The sequence below is a fragment of the Phalaenopsis equestris genome, unplaced genomic scaffold (assembly GCF_001263595.1).
Source record: "Phalaenopsis equestris unplaced genomic scaffold, ASM126359v1 Scaffold000655, whole genome shotgun sequence".
NCBI lineage: Eukaryota > Viridiplantae > Streptophyta > Magnoliopsida > Asparagales > Orchidaceae > Phalaenopsis > Phalaenopsis equestris.
The window spans coordinates 316,526-344,027 of record NW_018165095.1 but is presented as its reverse complement, the minus strand read 5'-3'; the positions used below and the strand labels follow the sequence as shown (position 1 = coordinate 344,027).

Sequence of the window (27,502 nt, the reverse complement as noted above, 5' to 3'; positions counted from 1 at the left end):
ATAATTTATAACTCCTTGCTTGTTGGCAGCCTTCCTTACAAAGGACTTGAGTATATTATCTTCAGCTCTTTGCACGTTATAGCCAGAGGTGATAACCTTTTTTTATCACTATTGCTATGATATTTAACGTCCTGCGACTCTATTATGCTTAGGCCAGAGGAGGCAGTTTCTTACTTTCTTTTGGGATTACAACAAGAGAAAGGCATGTAATCCTTTGGTCATGTTTAATACTATAATTCTTTATTTTTTGGGTTTCTGGGTTTCTAGCTCTGTTTCTAGTGGATAAACTTATTAAGGTTGATTAGTTTTATTTCTATAATCTATTTGGGAGCAATATTAATGCCTATAATTGCGGTACACTTTATACTCTTCAGTTTTCAGTTATGTTAGTCCATCCTCTTGAGCTGGAATGTGAGAGCTGTCCTTACTCCTTACCTATATGCTGACTGGTGAAGGATTTATTTGGTGCAACCTTACAGGAAGAGCTGTGTTTGATTTCTTACATTTGATTGCTTTCATTTGATTGCTTTCATTTGATTGCTTTGATTGTTTTTATTTGGTGCAACCTTACAGGATTTATTTGGTGCATCATCAAACGAGCTAAAGCATATAATTTCCAATCCACCTGAAGGATGCGAAAAACTTATCAATCTGGTATACATGATGCTTAAGCTTATATGCACCCTAGGATTTGGGTAATAAAGCTGATGTTTTTAGATTAAATGTTTAAATACATATGTTCCTTATTTTACCTTCAGGTGTTGGCGTGTTGCAAGTTATCACTGAAGAATCAACAGCTGATGCTGAGCTAATATTGCTAAACATATGTATGAAAGAAGAATGAATGTTATTTTTGTTGAATTCAATTGACTCGTACTTCTCATAACATACTTGTATATGTATTAGACAATTATATTTGCTTGAAGCTGAAGTTGATTTGTTCATTTTCTTACAGATAGAGCTTTTGGGCAAACATGGATTCAAGGTTGAGCTCTATGAATTAATCCAGATGAAGTCATTTGAGCCTTCCATCCTAATGTAGAGTAGACTTTATTATAGCTGTAATAATTACTAAACATGATGTGTATAGGAGATTGAGAGAAGTGAATGCATGCTGAATTTACAATTTGAAATTTGATTTCAATTTCACAGAGCTCTGAGAATTGAATTTACAATTTGAATTTTGAATATTATCTTTTTATGTAAGATATTATTTGTTTGACTAATGATGATAGATGTTTTTGTTGAAGTTTTTTATTTATTATTTTTTTGTAATTTTAGAATTTATTTTATAGTTATTTCAATTTATAAAAGTTAAAATGGTGGCATTTTTGATGTAGTATGAGAATTAATATTTAAATTTGTCTATTTAATAATTCAAAAAATATAAGAAATTTGAAATTTTGAAATAACTCTAAAAATATAAGAAATTTTCGAACGTTTCGAACAATTTGAACATTTCAAACATTTCAAACATTTCAAATATATTCGAACGATTCAAACGATTCGAACAAATTCGAACAAATTCGAACCGAACACGAACACATATTTCACGAACAATTTCGAACACGAGTCTATTTCAAACAAACTTTATTTCAAACGAACCGAACACGAACACGAGCACTGGTCATTCGTGTTCGGTTCGTTTACACCCCTATGTGCTTTAATGAGGGTAAGGTAATAGTTTGTGGTGGCACGCACACATGCCCTAATGCGGGCAATGTAATGTTTTATGGTGTTTATGGTCTGTGTGCCCTAATGTGGTTTAGGTAAAGAGGTAGATTATATTCTTAAGGTGTGAAAATGAAGAAATTTTTCACCCCTATAAAAAGAATACCAAAATTTATTTCAGTCTTTGGTAATACTTTCTTTTTCTTTGTCCTCTTTATTTGGTATTTCTTTTTTTATCCCATCCATTATAAGTCATTTTTTGATTCTCCTGTCTTTATTTATTCTATTTTTCTCTTTATTGATAATAGAAACTCTTTCATGATATTTTAAAATTCTTTATATCTGATGTATCATCAACAAATTTTTATTACCAACAAGCACAAATCTCAATATATTTTGAGCAAAAAACATTCGAATTTCATCGAGCTCTGATTTCAACAAGCTTGTAATCAAGCTAAGCAAATCAATAAAAAGAGCTCAATAATGTCAAAAGGGGTCCAATCCGTGTACAAATAAACTCATATCAGACACTTAAAGTACTATGAAAAATCATGTAACATAGCTTACGTGAAATAACTTCCACCGATCGTAACTAAAATTTACAAATGATCATGCTCTCGAAAATAAGAAATTGTCCATACAACGAATGTAAAAGTATCTATAGGCAGTGTCTATAATGTTAACAATTTAATAAGTTATTATATTATGATAGTTCTCTAAGAGGTGAAAACAACATTGTTTTGTTGTAATGGATGGAGTGACGTTGAGATATCTGAGAGGCCATTGGGGATTGATAATATGGTCATCATTATAGAGATGAAAGCAAATGAAGATGACAAATAAAGAGACGCAACCAAAGGTCACTAAGGGTAATCATGAATTAGGTAGGGCCCCCTTATGATGTCAGGATAATATGGCCTTGGGAGACATAGATGAATACAAGGTCTTGATCTTATGGATCACAAATGATTATAATTATAAACATATTGAGCTTGAGCAAATTGGTACTTTATTCATGTTTGGCTCATAAAAATTGGGCATATTCATGTTCATCTAATGCTTAAATTATGTGTGGATAATATATTTTTTGTTTGTATTCATTCATGTATGAGCTAAATTTAAATAATTAAATATATATAATAAATGAGCCTAATAAGAGAAAATCATTCAACTAACCAAACGAACTATATAGTAAACTTGAAGAATATAAATAAATAAATAAATAAATAAATATATATATATTACGGGGCAACTCTTTAACCTTGCCGTTCATCATGACTTAATGTTTTTTTTTCTTTTCCTTGGTTTGCTCCTTGCGGTTTGCTTCTTGCGGTTTCAAGCATATCTCCTTTTTATGGTGGAGCTTATATATTTATTTTTGGGTATTAGCTTAGTGGTATTTGGCTGGTTGATGTTTTTAAATTTTTAGGAAGCTTGGCTTTTGATTCTAGGCTGGATGTTTTTCAAAATCTGCTTATCACTCCTAGGGTGGTTGGCTTTATACTTCATATTATATATATATTTATATTGGTTTTGCCTTTTTGGTATATTTTGGTCTACAGGTAACTTCTATTGGTTTGAAGTTCAGTGACTATGGAGGATATACACAAGTCGGTTTGGTGCTCATCGCTTCGAATCTCTGGGTTGTACCCTCTATGGCATGCTTACCCATCTGGAGGAGAGCGGATTTGAAAGTGTAGCGGATCTCGACTATCATTTTATGCAGATGTACTCACTTGGGTTTATATATTATGTTTACATTTGCATTGTTCCCTTTTGTTTTTTGTGTGTTGGCGTGTTTTTCTTCTTGGGTCAAGTTATACTGCGGATGAAGAACCTCTTAGTGGGTGAGTTGTACTCTTCTTTTGGTTTTCATAGGGGGGGTTCCTTATCTTATTTTCATTTTGTAAATTTTTTGGTGATTGACGCGTAGGGAGCTTTATCACGCTCTTTATTTAATATATATATAAGTTTCTTGGGTGTGATTCAAATTTGTTTTCATAGAGGGGGTTCCTTATCTTATTTAACTTCTTTTGGTTTTCATAGAGGGGGTTCCTTATCTTATTTTCATTTCCTTCAATTCCACTCTTTGTTAACACTCTATTCCTTGGGTGCGATTCAAGACAAATTTGGTTTCAATAATATATACTTTTTACATAATTTTATAATCACACGTGTCAGGTGGCACAAAATTACACTTCTAATTAAAGAACAAGGTCATGAAACCAAATATATTTATTATATGGAAGTGTTTACATAACAAGAATAAAAAAATTAAAAATATATTGAATAGACATATATTATTTTCAAGTAATTTAAAATTTTATTCATTTAAATGTTTATCTGACTTTTTAAGAGATGAAATTACAATCAAATAATTTATTCAAACACGTCAAAGTATATTCATGGCTTGGTTGTGAGGGACCTACCAGGATTTTTCTAAAAATCATCCTAACAAACTAGCTCCCTTGCAAGAGAGTTTATGGGCTACGATCACTAGTTTCTTATAGTAGCAATCAATACACAATAAGAACATGGGGGCATGTAACATACCACCCAATTTCTATGTATTTACATATTTACCAACTAAATTATACATGTACATTTATAATTTTATATCACTCAAAAAATTTTCACATTTGTACAACCTAAATGTGACTATCAAGATCATCACAGACCAAACAACTCTAAACCCACCCATTAGCAAAAATTGTATTAAAAGGGTGGAATTGAAGGAAGGTAACATTGATTTAGGATGATAGATGATCAGACACATCGATGAGTATCATAGAGGCTGAGCACCAAAGGTCAAGTGCTAGAGGCCAAGCACTAGCAGACAATCATTTGGAGTTAAAAAACTAAAATTCAAGTACCCGGGCCTTCACACATCAACAACTCAATTGGAAGTTAACTTCTCCAAGGCCTTAAATTATAGACTGAGGGTCAGGCAGGCCTAAATATGTCATTTTATAAGAGCCAGCTAATTTGAATATGGAGAATTAAATGTAAAATGGGACATTTAATCTCTAATATGAAATCTTGGATCCTTTTTCTAGATCCACAATTGATGTGCCGTGAAAATATAGAGTTTTGTGTTGTTTTTTATCACTTTTTTAAGTGATTTTTGTTCTTTGTGGAATGTGCATTTGTTATTTTATATAGAATATAGGTTGGAAGATTGTGGGGAGAGCAAGAGAGAAGGAAACCAAGCAACTGTCAACCTAGAGCTCCTGCACGAACAAGGCAACACATTTGTACCCCAAAAGTCCAAATTTGTGTCAAGAGATTGAGAGGTCAATGTCCCCCACACCATCAAAGTTTGCACACCCACATCTAATGCCTAGATGGGGAGAGAAAATCATAAAAATTAGCGCTAGCTCCTCAGTGCACCCGTGCCTAGTATTAGCACACTTGGGCTGCCCTTTATCATGTGGGCCGAGGATTATGGTTTGTGATGCTTCACTCATATCATTTCACATTCAATGGACCAAAATATTAGGATTTTAAAAGAAAAATGACAGATATCATTATCTTTAATTTTTTGGTCATTTTTACTTAGTGTGTGTATAAGGGAAAATTTTATTTTGGGGGGATAATTAGGCTTTGCAGGACTTAGAGTATGAGGAAAATGGAAACACAATGGATTTCATTGTAGCTGACTCCTGGAGTAATAGGGAGTGGAACATCCCAATGTTGTGAGAAAGGTGAGGGAAATGCAAATTACATGTCTGAGATTCTAATATTGAGGGGTAGGGCTCATGGAGCCGAACACAAGCTGAGCATGTCAACTCGTGTTCGGCTCGTTTATATTTCGAGCTCAAAAAGTCTGTTCGTGTTCAACATCGTTTGCTTAGCGAGCCGAACAAGAGCCGTTCACGAACAAATAGTCATTTTGACAACCCTAATCACGTAGTCATCAGATGTTAAGGATTGAGACAATATTTAAAACATTATTTGAATCTAATTTAATAATTTTTATTATATTTTCTTTATTAATGCTTTAATTGATTATAAATCTTTGTAGCCTTGTAGTCAACTAAATTTTTAAAAAAGACTTCTCATCAAAGATATATATATAATTGATGAGTAGCATTTCGAGCCAAAACGAGCCGAACACGAACGAACACATCTTAGTTCGTGTTCGGCTGATTAACTTATCGAACGAAATTAAAGAGCCGAACACGAGCTTCTTAACGAGCCGAACACGAGCTGTTCGCGAACAACGAGCCATTTTGACAGCCCTATTGAGGGGTAAAAAGGATTCACTTGTATTCAATTTGCCTAATGACAAATCTACGACCATGGTTATCTATGAGGACCTGCACTATCATGAACTGGTTAGATGGGGTAATCTTATTTAGGGAAATTCACTCACTCCTTCTATTTCCTTTTTTATGTGGAGGCATTTTCACAAAATGTTGCCTTATGATGATATCTTAAAGCTTAAAGGATTGAGGTTTGCTTCTAAATGCTTGTTGTGTAGGAGGCAGGAGGAAAGTGCTATTCATATTTGTTTTAATTGTCCATTTGCAATACTTATATGACAGAGGCTTGAAGGTATATTTCACCACTAGTCCCTTTTGTTTGGCGTGACTTGGATGCCTGTTGTGCATCCTGGAATCCAGAGAAAAGAAAAACCATTTCCTAGCAATCATTCCTTACATTACCATGTGGTTCTTATGGATGACAAGAAATTCTAACAAGCATTTGGGCAATAATATCACAAAGCAACAGGTGGTAGCCAATATCCTTGCTTATGTACAGAAACTTGCTAAATTATACTCTTTCAAAACTTCCTCTTTCAGTGGTATTTCCTATTAATACTGAGGGGATTGTTATATTGAAGAAGGGGAGGAGACAACCTATACTGGTTTTTTGGCATAAACTCTCACCTAATTGGGTGAAAGTCAACACTGATGGTAGTTGGAGAGGGAGTCTTGCTGGTGTGGGGGAATATTCAAGAACAAAAAAGGAGGTTATTTGTGCTATTTTGCTTCACCCTGTGTGGCTTAAAGCCCTTTGGAGGCTGAAATTTGGGCTGTCTGGTCAGCTGTTAAACTTGCTAGATGTGTTAATAGGCATTTGTGGCAGGTAGAGGTGGACTAAGCACAATTATTGGAGTATATTCAGGGGAAGAAGGCAACACCATGGAACATTGTCCTATGCCTAACTAAAATATCTATGGTTGCTGCTAATCTTAATATCATTTGGTGTTTTGTTTACAGGGAAGGAAACAAACCTGCTTAATGGTTGACAAGAAGAGGTGCAAAGATTGCTTAGCCTACAATGGAGAGGTGTCCTTCTAGAGGTCTATAGTGGCTGGTGCATGGGTATCCCCCACCTAAGGAGTTAGGATGATTGTTCTGTTTAGTCAATTCTTTTGTTTTTTTTTGATATTGGGTCACTGGAGTAGTGAGTTGTATGACCTCAGAGTTAAAATCTAAGATTTTATTTTGTATGAGTTGTAATTTGGGCTATTAGAAGGATCTACCTCCATTTTTTATAAATTCAATTGATATTAATAAATCCTATGGTTATATATGTATTATATATATCTTAGCCACTTTATATATATATATATATATCAGCTGTTTTGGGCAATCATTATTGGTTTATATATATACATATATAGCAATCATTATTGGTTTATATATATATAGATAATATTATTTATTTAATAAATTAAAATCCAATGTAAATGGGCTGTTATATGAGCTTCATATTAGTCACAAAGAGCAAATATTGCTAAACCAGACGTACGTGCAGACAATAGTATTTGGGTGGAATTGTAGTGGTATTACATCTTATATTGCTGCAATACCACCGATCTACACTTGTCTTATCCACACCCAACATTTTTCCCGTTTATAGATCATCGAATCTATATTATCAATTATTTTTGGATCACTTGTTTTTTTTTTTTGCAATTATTTTAAAATCATATTGTTTAGTAATTTTTTTACATGCTTTTATAATTTATTTTTTAAAAAAAATTGATTTTAAAAATAAAGTTAAAAATTATGTTGAGTGTTTTTACTAAATATATTATAACATATCAAGTATGTTTCATTTTAAATAAAAATATAAAAAAAATAAAGCATAACAATAAAATAAAATATATAAATATATATACATATATATATATATATATAAACCAATAACGATAGCCCAAAGCGGCTGAGCTCCAGAATTCATTGAAGAGTTCAAAATCTTGTTGTAGAAGACGATTTTCCTAGTTTTCTCGGCGGAGTTTAGTAAACAAGGTGTGTGCATAAGGACACGAATAGGTTCCTCAATCCCTTCTTGTTCTAGAAAAAATGGACACCGGACAATGCTCTGGATCGAAGGAAAAGGTCTGGCCATGGGCCAAATTAGGTATGTTGTTATTGCTGTATCCATCATATGCTAGTGTTCCGATTCAGGAAACCCTATCGATCGATGAACATCAGCAGAATGCTGCTGGCTGTCATGCGAGGCGCAGGAATCGGAAAGGACGCAGTTTTCTGTCTCGATTTTTTTTTTTATTTGAAGTCTTTTCTTGTAGCTTTTTTACTTTGATGATGCAGTGCCAAGGGATGTCAGATATCGAGAAATTGAAATCAGGTCCGCTGAAGAGGTTATATGCTCTCAAATCACGGACTCATCTCTAGATGCTCTTGCGTGGTGTGCCATTATACGTGATGGAGATGATTGCGTGGCAATTAAAAACCTGAGGTTAGACCTTCTTGTAGTTCTCACTTCTCGAGGAGGTTTCTTCCGCATGTAAAGCTAATTTTTATCTGTTGCACGATATCAGATGTGTATTAATTCCATATTTTTCTTATTGGAGCACCTTGCGCATGTACTGTGATGCCGGTTTTATTTGTACTGCTATATTTCAAGCCGCGTATGTTATTCTCATTTTCCTGCTTGAATGTGTACTCACGCGCACATGTTACTAAGTATGCCCCTTGGATCACTTGTTCTGTGATACATTGGCATTTCCCTAAAGTTATAGCCAGATTATAATATAAATTATTTCTGCTAATTGATAGTAACTCTTATCTCTTTATCTTTTCTCCGTGCCTGATGAAGCTCAACAGCAATCCTAGTTGATGGAAATCTTGTACAAGAAGAGTTGGTGGCTTTGAAACATGGAATTGAAATCATTCCGGGACCTTGTAGAGAAGGTCAGCAGCCTATTTTACAATTCTGCTGTTAAGTCACATTGTTGTTTGATATATTGATGTTCTCATCTCCCATGCACCTGGAGTTTTTCCGAACTCTGGGACCAGTTTTTGGGCAAATACTTATTTAGTATTCATTCAAATGATCCCTACTATATTGCTTTTTAGTCTCATAATAGAGATCCCCGTCAGCTGTTTGTTTATGCAATTTTTTTGTTTTTTTGGGAAATTTAATTACATACCCTACAATTCCTTTGTATTTACATATCTAACACCTAAAATTTGAACCTATGCATGAAAATGTGTACATCGTTTATAAAAAGTTAGCAGTATTAGTTATATTTTTGATGTGATATTATGTAAGTTTCGTTGTTAGATATGTAAATACATAAGAATTGTGGGGCATGTTTGTAAATGCCCCTTGTTTTTTTACTGGGAAATGCTTTTTCTTTGATTTCATATTCTAGCACCAGTTGCTGGAATTCCTACGTTTGACTTATAACACCATCATTTGGAACTATAATAGTAATAGGTTCTTTCAAATATTGTGTGGTAGGTATGTAAATGCCCCTTGGTTTTTTAACTGGGAAAGCTTTTTCTTTTGATTTCATACTCTCGCACCGGTTGGTGGAATGCCTGCTTTTGACCTATCACAATATCTTTTGGAACTATAATAATAATAGATGCATTCAAATATTTGTGGCAAATTTAACGCAGGCAGCTTTCAATCATGACACTTGTCATGCTTCCAAAACCATTATACCATGTTTAAAAATGCTGCAAAATCACAAATTGCTTGTGAAACTCTCCCTGTAGAATTAAGTTGAACTTTTGAACATAGATGCACCTTTTTAAGCAACGGATGTAATTTTATTAAAAACTTTAAAATTAAGCGTATTAGTGTGATGTCCTGAGAAGTTATGTTAATAGGACAAAATCTCGAAACGATTAGGTCAAAGTGCACATTATCTCGATGAGTTTAAGCTACTACAAATGGTATATGAACATAAGAGCATTACACTAGCGTGGAGATGATAATTAAGTGTCATACATAACAAAATGATATGTCATGGGAGTCAAATTTTGAACCTGTTGTGGTTTCATTACTTAAGCATGTCTTTTCAACTTCCTTTATATTATGAGCAAATGTTAAATTTTTTTTCTAAAAGGATTATTGTATGTTCATGGATTATATCTTCTTATCAAAGTAATTAAGTTCAATCTGTTGTAATTCTACATCCAAGGGCAGTAATATTACATATAATTAGGCACCAAGAAGAACTAAATTGCATCTACATCTTGCTCTAAGATTTCATCTAAGAGATAGTTTAAGTGTCATGAAATTGATTATTATGCTAATGATTGAATTTTTAGGAACTTGTATTTGGGATGAATATCTTCAATTGTAGAGGATAATGGAGTAGATGATCTTGATGATACATGGGTTTGTCGATGAGATTGGTGATTCTGTGGACGCTTTAGTTAATAATTTTTTAAAACTTATTTCAATAGCATAGTACTTGAAGTTTTGACTTTGCTTGATGATTTGATAAATGATTGGCTAATTTTAAAAATATGTTCTAATGAATTTAATGATAACTTCTATTGAGGGATATACAAAATTTTTTTGGAAGTGATGCGAGGCTCCCTAAGGGGGCCTAAGCCAGTCATATTAGCTGAATCAGTTCAGAGAATAGGGGAGCTGGGGCCAGCTGGTCCATGTTGATGGGCTAGGTTTGCCACCCAAGGGGAGGGGCCTCTCTCTCATAATAATCTATTACATATATGTATTTTCTATGTTAGGGTTCAGTTTTCTCAGATTTTTTGTTGTTGGCGTTTCTTCCTTGCCAGGGCTGTATCCGAGGACAGGTGGTGCTCGGACTGTATTTTGCTCCAAGATGGTGATTCTCTCCCCATATTCCTGCTCTTAACTCCATCCTTGCTCGCTGCCCTTGCGTCTGCACACCTTCCCTTCCCATGTATCCCCTGCTACCAGCCCTAATACTCCTTCCAGCTGCTGCCGCCGCAACCCTACAGCACCCCACCTGCTGTTGTAATCCCTTACCTCCCTCCTAGCTTGCTGCAGCCATCCCTCCAGCCTCTTAGACACTTACCGGTAACCTTCTCCCTACCTGCCTGCTACTGTCGTGCCCTCATTCCTGCCACCTAGTTGCTGCCGCCAAGCCATCCTAGCCCCCTGCTGTGCCCGCAACCTCCAGACAACCACTCTACATGCTGTCCAATGACCATCCAACACCGTCGTACTCACCTTAGAGTGTTGTTTATGTTTGTTGCTGTTTATTTCTGTTTTAAGTACCTTTTTTTTGCATTTTTCCTGTATTTTTGCAATAGTATTTTCAATTTGCTAAGATTTGGGTTATCTCCGTTATCAATTAGTATCAGAGCTAGCTTAATCCTAGTTATATGCTATGGTTTCTTAGCATCCACCCAACCACTCCCCCACTAAAATTTTTCTTTTCTATTCTCAACCAACCATTCCAATCCCCAAACCCCAATCATGACACCAAGGAGACACAGGCCCGTACATATCCCAAAAGTGATACATCGAGCGATCGTCGGCTTCAGCAGAAGCTTGCTGAGATTGATGATGGAATCCAGAGTGAAATTACCTTTGAGCGTGATATGGAAATTCGAAGAGGAGAAATGTTTGTAGGGAAGACGTCAGTGATGAGGAAGTCAGGCCCGAACGCTTTAGAATTTAGTATCAGAGGAGTCCGAGAGAGGAGGCATCGTATAGAGCACACAAAGATTTCGATATCAAAGTGGATCTACTCAAGTTTGATGGAGGTATGGATGCAAACGACTATATCGAATAATATCAGACTGTTAAGAGAATCTTAGAGTACAAGGAAATGTCAGAGGATAAAAGGGTCAAGCTTGCATCCATCAAACTTAAGAGAGCACCTCTTTGTGGTGGGAAGATTTACAGACAGAGATAGAGAGAGCATAGTGAGAAGATTACCAGGTGGAAGAAGATGAGGAAGGAGATGCAGAGAAAATACTTACCGCTTATTACCGCCAAGATATGTTTCCGAGACTCTACCTCTTCCAACAGAGAGACTCATCAGTGGATGAGTTCACGACAAAGTTTGACAAGTTACGGATGAAGTGTGGGTTGGTCGAGCTTGATGAACATTCCATATCCCATTATTTGGGATCCCCAACATGATACATCTGCGACCTTATTGGTCATTGGGAGATGTCCCAACCTTAGCTTTGAAGGTGGAAAGAAAACACAACAAAACATACAACAACACTCATTCAAACAGCGATCCTCATTCAGGTAATCAACTGCAGCTACAATCACCGACAAGAGTATCTCTGGAGTTAGAAAGACAGGACAAGGAAGTGATAGATAGACCTGAGTGAAAAAAATTTGGAAAAGGGTAGCTCGCCCAGTACAGTGTCTCCCAGGAGATATTTCAGATGCCACGAATATGGACACAACCTCCAATTGTCCCATGAGTCGAGTTGTTTCATTCACGGAGTAGGGAGTCGTCGAGGAAGTGAAGGAAGAGGAAGCAACGGAGAATCCAGAGGAGGAAGTTCTACTTCAGGGAGATGGGGGAGAGATGCTTGTCATACGGAGAATCCTACAGACGGAGTTGGAGAAGGATCATTCATTGCTGATGCAAAGTATTTTTCGCACCAAGTTTAGGTGAAGTGAAAAGTTTGTAGTTTAATTATCGACAATGAGAACTGTGAGAATGTGATATTCACATTAATAGTGAAAAAACTGAGGTTGGTCACATAGAAACACCATTAATCCTACTCCCTTTCCTGGTTGAAAAGGGGAAACGAGATACACATAGATAAGCAGTGCTTTGTTGAATTTTTTGATTGGGGATCAATTATAAAAGCAAGTGTGGTGCATGGTTCTTATGGACACTTATCATATCTTGTTGGGGAGTCTATGAAAGTTCAACCGCAAGACCCAACACGCCGGCTTCAATAATACTTCTTCCTTTAAAAAGGATGGGAGCCGCATCATGCTTTTACTAGTCAAGGATGTGGGAGGAGTAGACAACACATAGGAGGCGGTGGTTCCAAGAGCCACCTTCATGCGGTCGGTTAGAGATGCCCCAGTGGCAATGAAATTGGTGCTACTAGAGGTAACCGAGGGGGAGGTTGAGATATCGACACCTATACAACTACTGTTGTGTGACTTCTTGGACATGATGACCGATAGTCTTTTAGAGGGATTGGCTTCACCGAGGGACATTCAACACGCCATAGATCTCATACATGGATCAGATTGCTAAATCGACCCGCCTACAGATTGAGGATTACAGAGTACGATAAGTTGCAGCGACGAGTACAAGTTCTCGGTACGGGAAGTATGGTCAGAGAGAGAACTAGTTCGTTTGCTGACCCCACCCTAATAGTACCCAAGAAAGATTGACCATGGAGGATGTGCATTGACAGTCGAGCCATCAGCAAGAGTACTATCAATTATCGATTTCTCATACCTCGTCTGGATGATCACTTGAATAAGTTGCACGGAGCCATTGTCTTGTCCAAGGTTGACTTACACAATCGGTACCACCAAATCCGGATGAGGCCAGGGGATGAATGGAAGACCGGTTTCAGTAAAAAAGAATGATTCTAGAAGGAATTATTCAACATATGACAAGGAGTTTTATGCTATTGTAAGAGCTCTTGAGCACTGGAGCCATTACCTGCTGACGAGCGAGTTCACTCTGTTCACGGATCACTAAGCCTTGAAATTCCTAAACAACCAGAGCAAACTGAAGAGCCGACACACCACTCGAGTGAAGTTTTGATATCATTCCGGTTCGTGCTTAAGCATAAGGCAGAGAGCCATAACCGCATAAAAAATGTATTGAGTTGTCGTCACATGTTGATCACATCAATGCAGACTCGCATTGTGGGGTTTGAGGTGGTAAAGGACTTGTATGAGGCAAACGAAGACTATTTGAGAACGATGTCAGGAGAAGCAAACTGAGCAATACTACAGAGCAGATGGATATTTGTTCTACCAGGGTAAGTTGTGCATTTCCAGTTGCTTGCTGAGAGAAGCTATTGTTTATGAGAGCCATAATGGAGGTCTGACAGGACATGTTGGTAGGGACAAGACACTTGCACTTATGAGAATGCACTTATTTTGGCCTCGACTGACGATAGATGTGGAACAACATGTTAGACAGTGCAAGTTTTTTCATATAGCAAAGACCGAAGGATAGAATGCAGGGTTATACACTCTCTTACCAGTACCAGGCACCGTAGATAAACGTCAACATGGACTTCGTGGTGGGTCTCCCAAGGACGTAGAGGAACAAGGACTCTGTGATGGTGGTGGTGGACCAATTTTCAAAGTTGACACATTTCGTACACTGTCATAGGATACTGGATGTGTCGCATGTCTCCGATTTGTATTTTAAAGAGATCATGAGGTTGCATAGGATTCCCAGGATCATCACCTCTGACAGAATAGTCAAATTTCTGAGCCACTTCTGGAGGACCTTGCGGGGGAAGTTAGACACCAAACTTTAATTTAGTTCTACAACTCATCCACAGTCGAACGGTCAGATGGAGGTAGAGCCTAAGAAACCTTTTGAGATGCTTCGTGAGAAAGAGCATTAAGCATGAGATCTAATTTTGCTCAAGCTGAGTTTGCATAGAACTGATCCGTGAGCCAAACTACAAGACACACTCCATTCGAGCTTGTGTACGAGTGCAACTCGCTCATGTCACTTGAGTTGGTACTACTCTTGCCAACATCCGAGATCAGTAAGGTTGCTGAAGAATGGGTTCACGAGATTCAGAAACTCCATGCGGAGGTTAGAAAGGAGATTACTAAGCAGAACCACAATATTAGACACAAACGAATAAGTTTAGGAAGAAGTAGACTTTTTGAGGAGATCTCGTATTGATTTAGCTGAAAAATGAGAGAGCAGACAGACCTTTCAGAATACTTCGAAATATGAATGATAACGCTTACAAGATCGACCTTTCAGGAGACTACAATGTGGCAGCTGCGTTCAATGTAGCTCGAGATGGTGATTATCCCTGCTGTTCCCCCCACCCTGCTGCAACTCCAGGTCCACAGACATCGTGTCCTCGTAGCCTTCTCCCTGTCTATCTCCTTCAGTCGCACATAACTGCCGCTCTAGGTTCCTAGATATAGTCTTGCTCGTAGTCTTCTCCTCGCCTATATCCTTCAATCATATAGAATTGTTGCTCCAAGTCCCTAGATATTTCTCTACTCGCAGCCTTCTCCTCGCCTACCTCCTTCATCTACACGGAACTACCACCCATCTCCTCCAGACCGTCCATATATGCCACCCTTGCCTTTTTCTTTTCTAGACTACTGCAACCTCTTCCCCACACCTTCTAGGCCAGGCTAAAGATCCCGTCGACACCTCCCTTGTTGACACCTGCTTCATCCACCCTTCCTACATCCAGATCTTTGTCCCTACTATCACAACCTCCCTATTCCTAGAACCTGCTGTCTTTCCCATCTCAATCACTCTACCTCTTGCCGCAGACTACCGACCCACCTTTTCACAGCCAGCCAATAGGGCTCACCTTCTCTAACTTCGTGCTTGGGCTCCATCGTGTTTTATGTTCTTTATTCCTGCTTTGAGAACACTTGTTGTAATCTCTTTGATGTTTCAGTAGTAATATTTACCTTCTGTTTTGGGTTAACTCCGGTATTATGGATTTCTTGATTCTCTCCACCTCTAAGCTTTGATCTGCCCTACAAAATCTGATGAAATCAATAGATTCATTAATTTATATTAAACTCCTATTTATTTATTCTTTTGTATTAAAATTCACATAATAATTTTTTTACTTCAAATTACTTTTTATAAAATCTTTCACATAAAATCTTTCACGCTTTACTATTTTCCAACCAAATCAGTTGGTTGGAAATAAAATGAGAACTTGGATAATTACCTTGAATCCTAGCTTTTCTGTCTTCCTTCCCATTCCTTTCTTCTTCATTTTTTTTTTCTTTTTCCTCTCTTCCTTATCATACCTTTTGTCCTTCAATACCTTCAATCCAAAGCTGGGTTGCTCTACTCGAGAACTACCCTCTCTGTTTTTCCCATCCAAGAATGATAACAGGATGAGGGGAATTAAATTGTATAACCTATATATACTTTATTATATATAAAATCATATTTATATTAATAATATAATTTAATTAAACTAATCCAACCCTTGAATTAAATCAAGCCGCTGTATATCATGGAAAGTGGATTTCCATCTCTGGTGATATAGTAATATTGCTAGACTAGCATTAAAGTAAAATCAATTAAAATTTAAGAAAAAATGATTTAATTAGTAAATAAATTAAATAACTATTATAATTACATTATTTACATGTAAACCTATGTATAATAATGCCAGAAGAAAAATGAAGAATTTTATTAAAATAGTTATAAAGATTTTTGGGATCTGCAAAGATAGATTATAAATTAGTATTTTTTTGTCATTTTTAGATATTATAGGAGTAATGTTGTTTGTTATAATATGTAATTTTATCTGGAAGATTAACGTAATTTTCTTGTATCTTCCAGGCTACATGAGTTATGTCTTTCAAGAAACATACGCTCATAGTCAAGACGGAAAAGGTTTAAAGGTTATTTCTATGAACATTGCCATGGTCTGTGACTTATATACTACTTCTGGGTGTTCTTGCCGATCTCATTCAGTTGATTGACTTTGATAGATCTCATTAGACGCCGAGCATGCAAATTGCAGCATATGCCTGAACATATGGCATGATGTTGTTACCGTTTCTCCCTGTCTTCACAATTTCTGGTACTTGCCTGGTTATGCATTTTTAATATGCTTATTTTTCTCTCCCTAAAATTGTTTGCCAAATAATTTTTGTGCAGCAATGGCTGCTTTTCAGAGTGGCTGAGAAAATCGTCAACTAAGCCTGGTGGTAGACATCAGAGTGTTGTTTGTCCTCAATGCAGAGCCGTTGTACATTCTGTTGGAAGGAATCACTTTTTGCATAATATCGAGGAGGTAGATTGTCCAATTGAATATTTATTAGGGAAATTTACATATGTTGCAAACAATTCTTATGTATTTACATATCCCACACCTAAATTTTCATATGTACACATAGCACTTTGGTGCTTTAAACATGTTAACTTTTGAAAAGTGATAATAGTGCTATTTTTTATGCTGTATTAAAAAATTGAGGGCAAAGTGTGTGAATATGGAAGTCTAGGTGTGAGATATACAAATCCTGAAGAATTGTATGCTATGTATATAAATGTCCCTTGTATTTAGTGGTTTAATAACTAGTGATCAGTTCACAAGTTCTTGGTCATCATAATTTCTTCCGCCCCGCTCCCCTCATTTGTGTTAAAGGATGCCAACCTGTAATGTTTGAATTCCTAGTGCACGACACCAACATTTTTTGTTAGGAGCCTTCAAGTGCTAGTTTTCATGAGTTTACTTTGCATCTTAAGCCAACATTTTTAAATGCCACATGTTTCAAATAAAAAACAAGGGTTTAACAAGAGAGGAGTGATGATCGGTTTCTGTTGAATTCTGTTTTGACATGTATCACGGTCGATTAAAATAAACAAACGATACATAAATAATGGTACTTACCAAAAGATCTTTGCCATTTAGAATTGCTTAATATACTTATGACCATATTCTAATTTGAAAGTTGTTATTCTGTATTCATATTCTTATATTTGTTGATTTCCTGAGTGCCATTCTTCCTATTTTAACGCTCTATTCATGGATCATAGTTGTTTCTCTTTTCTGTAGGCTATATTACAATCTTCTTCCTCCCTAAAGCGTTCTGATGAAGAACTTGCGCTGGCAGATACACTAGCTTCAATTAACTCAAATATTGTGAGCCATTTTTCAATGCATCCTTGTTATATTTTTCTTAATTGACATGTTAGCAGATCCACAAAGCTTTCCAATTTCTAGGATGCTATAGTTTTGCACCTTAATGCATGTAGATAGACTTTTAGTTGGTTGAAGTGTCTCATGTTTGAGGTGCTGCTTCCATACATTCTTTTACGGTTGTCATTATTATTTATACATTGTTTGAATACTCTTTCTCCTTGAGCTATATGCTACAAAAGATCAAGTTTAGATTTTTTTTTTCATTTTTTTGAGAAATTTCTAGGGCAAAGAAACGAGAATCGACACAAATCCAGAAGAAAACATAGAGATTTAACGAGGTTTTGACAAAGATGCCTACATTTTCGGGAGTAGAACTTCGACTTTCTTTCAATTCAGAAAAAGAGTATAGGATACCCCTTAGGGTTACAATACGCATATATATATAGCCCTGGAGTACAATATGTAATTACAAAATTACCCCTGTACCCAACTCACAAAACGTAACTCCCTCGATTAGACGGATACTTTCACTTCACTCCACTCGCGAGCTCCGTTCCACTCCAAATATCTATCCCTTATCTGGTATATGAGCCATACCTAACAAATCTCCACTTTGGCGAATATCCAACCCTTGAGGGGAAAAAGATTCATGGGAGTTACACATGCACCAATGTGGGTTTGCCCACAATACTTCTCTAGCAACTAAAAATATTCAACAAGTTCAAGCAATGCAAGAACTCGTTGATAGTAACTGGCTTGGTCAACATACCAGCTGCATTTTCATTAGTATGAACCTTCTGCAACAGTGTCTCACCAGAAGCAATCAATTCTCTGATCTTGTGATACCTGACATCAATATGCTTGGCTCTTACATGGTACACCTGGTTCTTAACTAGATAAATAACACTTTGACTATCACAATACAACTGAACTCCACCTTGCTCAACACCCAATTCTTTTACTATTCCAGTAAGCTATAAACCTTCTTTAGCAGCTTCAATTACTGCCTTGTACTCATGTTCATTTATAGATAATGCCACAATAGACTGAACTGTTGATTTCCAACATATATGTCCTTCACCAAGAGTTAGAACTTCTGTCATCTAAATCACCTGCATATTTTGAATCCACATACCCCACAACTGGAGGATTATCCTACTGAATGTCAAAAATAATTCTATGTCCTACAGTACCTTTCAGATACCTGAAAATCCACTTGACTGCTTCCTAATATCGCATTTCAGGTTTATACATGTATTTGCAGACTTGACTAACAGCATGAGCCAAATCAGGGCGAGTTCATACCATTGCATACATCAAGCTGTTAACTGCACTGACATATGAGATCTTTGCCATGTCTTCGATTTCTCTATCTGTGTTCGGACACTGTTCTGAAGAAAACTTAAAATAATTTGCCGATGAAGTGCTCACAGGCGTTACTTTGCTTTGCTTATCTCAAACATGTCCAACACTTTCTTAACATAGCCTCGTTGAGATAAACACAGTTGTCTTGAGCCTCTATCTCGATTTTTTGTTTTTGAGCAGTCATTCTAATCTTTTTCTCGACTATGATATTTTCTTTGATATGATGATTGCATGCTAAGTGTACCAAGCTGTATATTCTTGAATAAAAAATTGTAAAAAAAATAATGCTATTGTTCTATTTAGTGCCTACATTCAATGAGTTATTTTTGCTTGCAAGCTTAGCTTATTGAATTATGACAATTGGGGAATTTGATCACACTTAGATGATGAGATAGACCTGTTAACGTGGCGTTCTATTGCTTTATGATTGTATGGTAGACAATATTGTTTGCCTTGCACTACCCTAATGGTGTTGTGTTGTTGTTGGCGTTCCTGGTGATGAATCAGCTTTGCTTGCTTTTCGATGATTGGTTATGCTCATAATATCCTTTGTGTTTGTGTGCCCCTCTACTTCTTCTGTTCTCCTTCTGTGTTGATTGTGTGGCTATCTTACTTGTTGCTATTGCACTTGCACCTCAACGCCTCTTTTGCACAAGCACGCTTTGCTGATGTGCTTTTGCCCATTCTATCTCCGGCCTTGATGCACCACATGGTGGTGTTTCTTCATAGCTTTTTAGTTTTTGTTCAACAATATGCAGTCATCTTTGTACTTACTCGCTTCCCCCTTGCTCAAGATCATTTTTCACTATTTTTGCTGTTTTCTTTGTCATTTTCTACTCTATTTGTTTCCCTTGTAGGGCCATTTCTTCTCTACCATCGATTTTGGTTCCTACCGTTTCCTCAGAGCTTCCTCCTTGTGCTGCACGAGCACCTGTGGTTGTTTTCTAGTGTCTACACTTCCTGTCCTTCTTTGAAATTATTTGGGGGGTTGATGGGTATATATCCAAGTGGGCTTTTTTAATCCAATTTCCATTATTTTTTTTGATCAAATATCAGATATTCTCAACAAATATAATCCTCACTTCAAGATAAATTAGGTCTTTTTTTATGAAATTTGAGATTTATTAGCTAGGTACTTTATTCTCTTTCTATATTGTGGGTGAATTCTTGATAAAATGTTTTAGGGTGCATTTGGGGTGGCAGTGTGGTGGCGGTGAGGCGCAACACCGTAGTTTTTCCTATTTGACAAAAGCCCGTATTTTCAAAAAACTGCAGCTTAAAAATTTGTCTTTCCATTAAATCTGGTTAACTGCGGCGGCTGCTAGAAAGCTGTAGTCTGTCTTTTAATTTTTTTTTTGTAATAGACATCACAGCTTTTTGAACAATAGCTTTTTTAGCAGCTTCTTTAAACAGCTGCAACTGCCCCAAATAGACCCACAGTCTTAATACTATATGTATTTATGCTTGACTTGCATTTAGTTGGAGGATTGATGCAGGACGTGTTGCTAGACAATAACTCCTAGGCCGCAGATTCCATTGTTATGGGATCACTGCGATTCAATGATTATGAGTATCGCGAGTGCATGATTGAGTGATGCGTGATCCGTGATAGTTTTTCACGTAAGCAGGAACCGAGCGAGATTCTATTTTGTTCTGCACCGAAAAGAAGATTTCTTGCTTATTGTTGCTACCAGCCCTTTTGGGGCCTAAATTTCTTAAATTGCTGAATTGAAATTAGAGTTTTTTTATTTGAGAGACTATTTATGTGTTGTTATATTCTGATTTTATAGAGTTTTGCTTTATTTTGAGTATTGTGGAGATTGTTATCTTTGATTTCTTGCTTTAGGAGTATTAGATTCTCTTTCTTTCGCAAGTTGTGTGTCTGTATTTTACTCAGGAACAGATGATGAACCTCGTCGCCGCCATATCTTGTCGTTTCACGGCCCGACCTACTATTTTCAGCCAGGACTGCTGCCAAAAAAGGCTCATGCCCGTCCAAATTTCAAATGCCATGAAACTCACATTTTTTCATTCTCTTCCTATTCTACAACTACCTCCCCACAAAACCTGCTTTCCAAACTTCTTGTAGGAGCCCTACAACGGCATCATCTCGTATTAGAGCCGAACACACCCTAAAATTTTATGGATTTTTCTTTCCTACACCTAAACCAAGAAGAATGCATATAACCTAACCTAACACCCTTACCAAATTTTTTTTCCCTCATTATCCACCTAGCTCTAGTCTTAACCTAATCTTAATCCTAAATCATATCTTTCTTTTTCGTCAAAACTTTCATTAGAAGAACAAGATGTCATGCCTCTAAGGAGACACCTGTAACAAGGTATTCAGAAGCTCGCTATGAACGACATGCAACGGGAAATCCTCAAACTGTAATAGAGGCTTGCCGTCTTTGAGAAAAGACAATTTAGTGAGATCACCCATAACCCCAACGGTGACTCGCCAGATTGAGAAGTGAATCCCTTTCAACTGGTGGTTTCCAATGTGGAAAAATTATTACCTCGAGTATTTAGCATAACATATCGGAGGAGAAACTGGGATTTTGGACTGAATATTGGCTTGCTAGATTTTGACGGTCGAATGGATCCAAATAAATTTATCGATTAGCTCGAGACAATAGGATGAGTTGTTGAATGTAATGATTTTTCAACTAATAAAATGATTGGCGCGGGTGTCAGATGTCCCAGGTACAGTATGCACGATTCCGCGATATGTGGAACCCCCTCGATCGTGTATTGGGTTGTTGGATTTTATTTTCCCCATATTTTCCATTTCTTTAGTTTTTAATTAGGTATTTAATCGTAGGATTCTTTCATATATTATTGTATTGGGTGTTGGATTTTCAATTTTTTCTGTGATTTGCTTTGGGACAACCGTCTGCATCTCCTTTTCCTTCTACATGCTGTATCCTAGAGTTCCAAGTAGTGCTTTAATCGTATTTTTGTCTCATGTTGGCGTTTATTCTTCCTATAACTTTCCCTTATCCATTCCCACATCGCTCCCACGTGCCCTTCCCTTCCTCCTTGTTGCTGCCACCCAGAATAGCTCTCCTGCAGTTGTTCTAGCTGCTTGTTTTTTGTTCGGGCTGGCTCTTGAAATCTGCTTTCCTGTTGTTTCCAGCTTGCTATCCAGCTCCTTGCCATTACTTCGGAGGTCCAAACCCTAATCGACACCACCTACACCCTAGATCCACCCCTAATTCCAGAGCTGTGTTATTGTTTTGTTGCAATTTCAGATTTCCCTAGTATTTAGTAATTTCAGTTTTTTAATTTAATAATAATATTTTTTTTTCTTTGGTTATTTTAAAATTCGGTATCACTAGATATCAAAGCTAGCATAACCCTACCATCCTAAGATTACCAAAATCCACCAATACCTTATTCAAACTCTACCAAAACTCTTCATTCTTGATGATTTTTAAAATCAACAACCCTAATTATTTTTCTGCATCCTAAATCCGCCCCATACACTCTCTTTCAGCTCCCAAATCTAAACCTTAATCATTTTATCCAGGAGACAAATGTCAGAAGCCGATCAAGAATTTACCATGGAAGAGATGCAGCAGGAAATTTGTTGATTTCGACAAAGACTTGTTGAAATTGAGAAAGGGACTCATAGAGAGATCACCATCAATCATGATAGTGAGACTCAAAGAGGAGAGAGGGAGGAAAATCTTAATCCCTCTCATAGGGTTGATTCCAGTGAAGAGGAGGATAGGCCATGACACTTTGGGATTCAATATCAGAGGAAGCCGGGGAATGAAATGACTTTGGGAGGACATGGAGACATGGGGGTGAATGTAGATTTCTCGGATTACGAGAGGGGGGATGAATCCAGATAACTTCATTGAGTGGTTGTAGACTGTTGAGAGGATTTTTGAGTATAAGGAGGTGCAAACTGATAGAAGAGTGATGCTTCCCTCTATAAAACTGAAGAAGTATAGAAGAGTGATGCTTCCCTCTATAAAACTGAAGAAGTGTTCCTCTCTGGTGATGGGAGAATTTGAAGAGGGTGAGACAGAGAGTATGTAAGAGCAAGATCACCTTATGGGAAAAGATGAACTAGGAGAGGCAGAGGAAGTATCTAACCCCACACTACCGCCAGGACATGTTCTTCAGGCTACATCATTTACATCAAGGGGAGTTGTTAGTGGAATAGTTCACAATGGATTTTGAGCAGCTCATACTGCTGAGGGAGTCAGAGAACACCATAGCCAAGTCTTTGGGAGGCTTGAAGTCAACCGTCAACCATGTCGTTCAACTTTGGCCTTACTAGTCATTAAGTGATTTTCAAACATTACCCTTAAAGGTGGAGTAACATCGGAAGTTGATTGTTCCCCTGCTGTCATTCAGACAGTCACCCATAGTAGGAGCCAGTAGTGGTATCTGCTGCTACCATTAGGATATGTTCAATCTGTCTTCACATTAGAGAGGAATGAGCCAACCCCGAGCTATTTTTGGAGGACTTCGCGGAGTACACTTGACATGTAGTTTTAGTTTAGTTTAGCAATGTACCCACATGTGGTTGGATGGATGGTTACTTTCATTTCAAGAAGCTTTCTTCGATGTTTTGTGGGACAATGCATCCTCTAGTGGGATCTAGGTGCGTTTACAGACGTATTTGATGACCCTTCGATCCTGAGAGGTTATGATAACTCCGCCGCCTTTAATGTGGTCGATCTCACTCCATATCATTAGAAGCCATAAGCTTCGACAGATGAGGTTGAAGTTCCACCAACCTCGATAGATTGATGCAGGAGCTAAATGCTCTGGGCACGCGGCGTGCGATTTTGCGATATGCAGAACTTTTGCGATCGCAGGTGGACCGAATGAGAATTTTTTTATTCGGCTCTCAATTCCAACAAGAAATTTGACGTTTATTTATTTATTTATATCCTATTTACTTATTTCTTTTTTTTATTATCTATTTCTTTAGTTTTTAATTAGGTATTTCATATTAGGATTCTTTTATATCTAGGTATATTGGGCTATTGGATTTTCAATTTTTGCTGTGATTTGCTTTGGGACAGCTGTCTACATCTCATTTTCCCTCTATGGGTTGTATCCTAGGGTTTGGTGGTATTCCGGTTGTTTCTTGGTCTCTACGAGATGCTTATCATTTCTATACTTTTCGCCTATCCATTCCCACATTTCTCCCACATCTCCTTTCCTCCTTGCCCCGACACCTTGAACAACCCTACCGCAGTTGTTCTCGTTGCTTGCTTGCCTCCTGGAAACAACTGTTCTGCTGTTTTTAGCTTACTAGCCACCTCTTTGCCTCCACTCCAGAGGTTCAAACCCTAACCGACACCACCTACACCCGTGATCCACCCCCAATTTCGGTGTTGTTTTGTTGCAATTTCATATTTCCCTATTTTACTGTAATTATAGATTTTAAATTCAATAATAATAGTTGTTTCTTTTGGGTGTTTGCTAACTTCTTGTATCAATGATAAAGTTAATCACCATCAAATTAAAGAAGAGTGCATCTTTATGGTGGAAAAATTTGAAACGTCTACACAAGCAAGAGGGAAAAAACAAAATCTCAATCTAGTTCAAGATGAAAATGGAGATACAATGCAAGCGCTTACCATCATTTTAGACACGTCGTGTTCTTGATGCTTCATCACTTTCATCATAAAGTTCTTTCACTAGAGGAGTACATTGCTGAATTTGAGCAGTTCATGTTGAAGTGTAAATTAGTGGAGCTCGAGAAGAAGATAATAACCTGCTATTTAGGGGATTAATACTGTCTATTGGCTACGTGGTATAATTGCAGCTATATTGGACATTGCAAGATGTTCAAAATTTAGCCCTAAATATGGAGCGACAACAGAGCAATATTAGGTCCATATCACCTTTCAAATAGAGTTTAGTCGTCAGATCAGACAACAAGGGTTCACCCAATGGAGCATCCCATCCAACCCTGCCAGAGGAGGGATCGGTTCAGAGTGGAGAATAGCTGGAGCCAACCAATACTATCAAATTTTTCCTAATCAAGAAGTGTTTCAAGTGTCACAGTTTTAGGTAATTGAATCAGATTGCCCAAACATGTGGATGACCTCATTCATTTAGTAGAGAGCAGGGGAAGAAATAGATAATAACATAGGAGAGGATGAAGGTGTCAAATAAGAGTATCAGCTTGCAGTCGACATGGAGGGATACTAATGATTTAAATCGATCCAATGAGAGAGACTCAAGCGGGATTATCATTAGTTTTCCTAGAAGGCAGTGAGTCCGATGAGCCGATATCAGAAAAGAAGCAGCTCCTATTGCTGAAGTTGCTAGATAACTTGATTTAATTTTGCCTCTTATGTGAGTATCATCAAGAGAAATTTAGCAGGGCATAGTCCTCATTCCAAGTTTTTTTTTGCCAACCCTACTCACCTATGGGATACTACCAATCGAGTATAAGGAATTGAAAAAACAGTTCACACATTTGAGGTAAGAGGTGCGGTCCGTGAGAGTACTAACCCCTATGCAACTCTAGCCCTAATTATGCCAAAGAATGTTGACTATTTATCTATCTCGACAGAGTTTGGAGGGACGTGTGTCTTAATGTTGTAGAAAATGGATGCAAGCATTGTCCCGACCTGATCCGGGGGCTTGGAATTTCCAAGGCGAGACTTATCTAGCAGTTTCATTTCATAATCAAATAAAATCCACCAAAGAACAAAAAACCATTCTAATTTATAAAACTTAATTTTACAACATTTGATTTACATTTAAACTTTTACATTTAACATAAAATAAAGATGAACTATGATACCTATCATCCTGTGCTTTTCGACAACTGCACACAAAATCTTTGGGTTTTATCTAGACTATCTTGTTTTCCTGTAAAAATGCAAACATACAGGTCGAGTTAAATTACTTAGCGAGTAAATGATTCTAAATTAAAATAATTCTCATTTTAAATTATTTTTTAAAAATGATTATGCAGTAAAAGAAACAGTAAATAAAATATTTTTATTTTCTTTCATTTATCTACATTACACATTTCATTATTAAGAGTCAATGTCTAAACATATACTTTAAAAAATATATGTTTAACCATTTCCATTTCATTCACATTTTTATTTTTGTGAACGAGTACATTGCATTCAACTGCTAGTATCATTTAGGGGTGACTTCCATTTGCATGCATATATTATATTTTATTTATTTTTCTTGCATTTAACATTTAAAAGAAAATATGTACTTTTACATTTAAAATAATATCCAAGAAAAAATAAGTAAAATCAACTATTATAAAATAAATCACATTTAACCCCCTCAATAATGTCGTCCGAAAGTTTGTTGTTCCTTTCCTCAATTAATTTAAACTTTTAGGGTTTACCTATATGAGCATATTGATTTTGATTAACCTCTAAATTGAACATATTTAAACAACCATGCATATAATTGATCTAATTGAATTTCTAAATGGCTTTAATGCATAAAAGTACTTAATTAAAACATCTATTTAAATATTAAATTTTCCATCAATTTATTTTTCTAATTGCAATTGTATATCACAACTATATTTAGATTAACTTTTCAAATTCTAATCAGATTACATTCTTAGAACTTTCTTTAACATCATTTAATGTTAATTAATTAGGACATAATCATGTAATAATTAAAATAAGTGTTGTACTTGAAATTGCGCTTTAGCCTTCTCGTCAATTACCTTTAAACAATTATTAACAAAACAGAAATTATTTTAATATAAAGTTCATATAATTTCATTTTTTAATTAGCTACAATTTAATAACTTAAAATAAATTAATAGCTTACTTAACTAACCTTTGTCTTTCCCGAACCTATTCGAACCGAACCAATAAGACTCGGCCGAACTCTCCTCAACGCAGAAGACATCCGCGTGCCTTCCTTCTCCGCATGCTCTCGGTCGAGCTTCTGTAACCTGCACGACAGGGAGAAACCGCAACACTTCTCCTTGCAGTCAAAGAGCTAGGGCACAAAATCTCCTCTTCCCTTGGTACCGGAGCCGCCAAGCGCTTGCTCCTCTTCCCACACTAGGTCTCGAGAGCGTCTGCCTTCAATTTTTTCGCACGACTCTCCTTCTTCCTCCTTTCGGTCTCAACTAGATGCAGCGCCGCAGGCCGCTAAGACGTCAGCGTCTCCTTCCTTCGATCGCGGCTCAACCCCACAGCACAAATGCACGACAATTTCGCTCCCTCCTCCCTTACACACTAGCTAATTGTTGTTGCTTCCTTTGGCTTCTTCTCTTACCGGCAATGTGAAATTTTCGGGCTAGAAATGAAACTTCTCCCTTATTCCATTTACCTCTCTAGCTTTCTCTCTCTCTCTCTCTCTCGAAATTAGGGCAAAAAAACAATAATCCACACAAATCCAGAAGAACACAGAGATTTAAAGAGGTTCGACAAATACGCCTGCGTTCTCGG

General features: G+C 36.9%; 1 protein-coding gene across 1 annotated transcript in view; it reads left to right on the top strand.

Annotated features, from left to right (window-relative positions):
* Positions 1 to 7,841: 7,841 nt before the first annotated feature.
* Positions 7,842 to 27,502, top strand: part of LOC110030102 (E3 ubiquitin-protein ligase CHFR) — a 95,085-nt gene continuing 75,424 nt past the window's right edge. Inside the window, exons 1-7 of the mRNA XM_020732672.1 lie at positions 7,842 to 8,046; positions 8,238 to 8,385; positions 8,746 to 8,840; positions 16,406 to 16,467; positions 16,558 to 16,649; positions 16,727 to 16,862; positions 17,625 to 17,711. Coding sequence (XP_020588331.1) covers positions 7,989 to 8,046; positions 8,238 to 8,385; positions 8,746 to 8,840; positions 16,406 to 16,467; positions 16,558 to 16,649; positions 16,727 to 16,862; positions 17,625 to 17,711 — 678 coding nt within the window. The 5' untranslated portion in view covers positions 7,842 to 7,988. The remainder of the gene's footprint in view (positions 8,047 to 8,237; positions 8,386 to 8,745; positions 8,841 to 16,405; positions 16,468 to 16,557; positions 16,650 to 16,726; positions 16,863 to 17,624; positions 17,712 to 27,502) is intronic.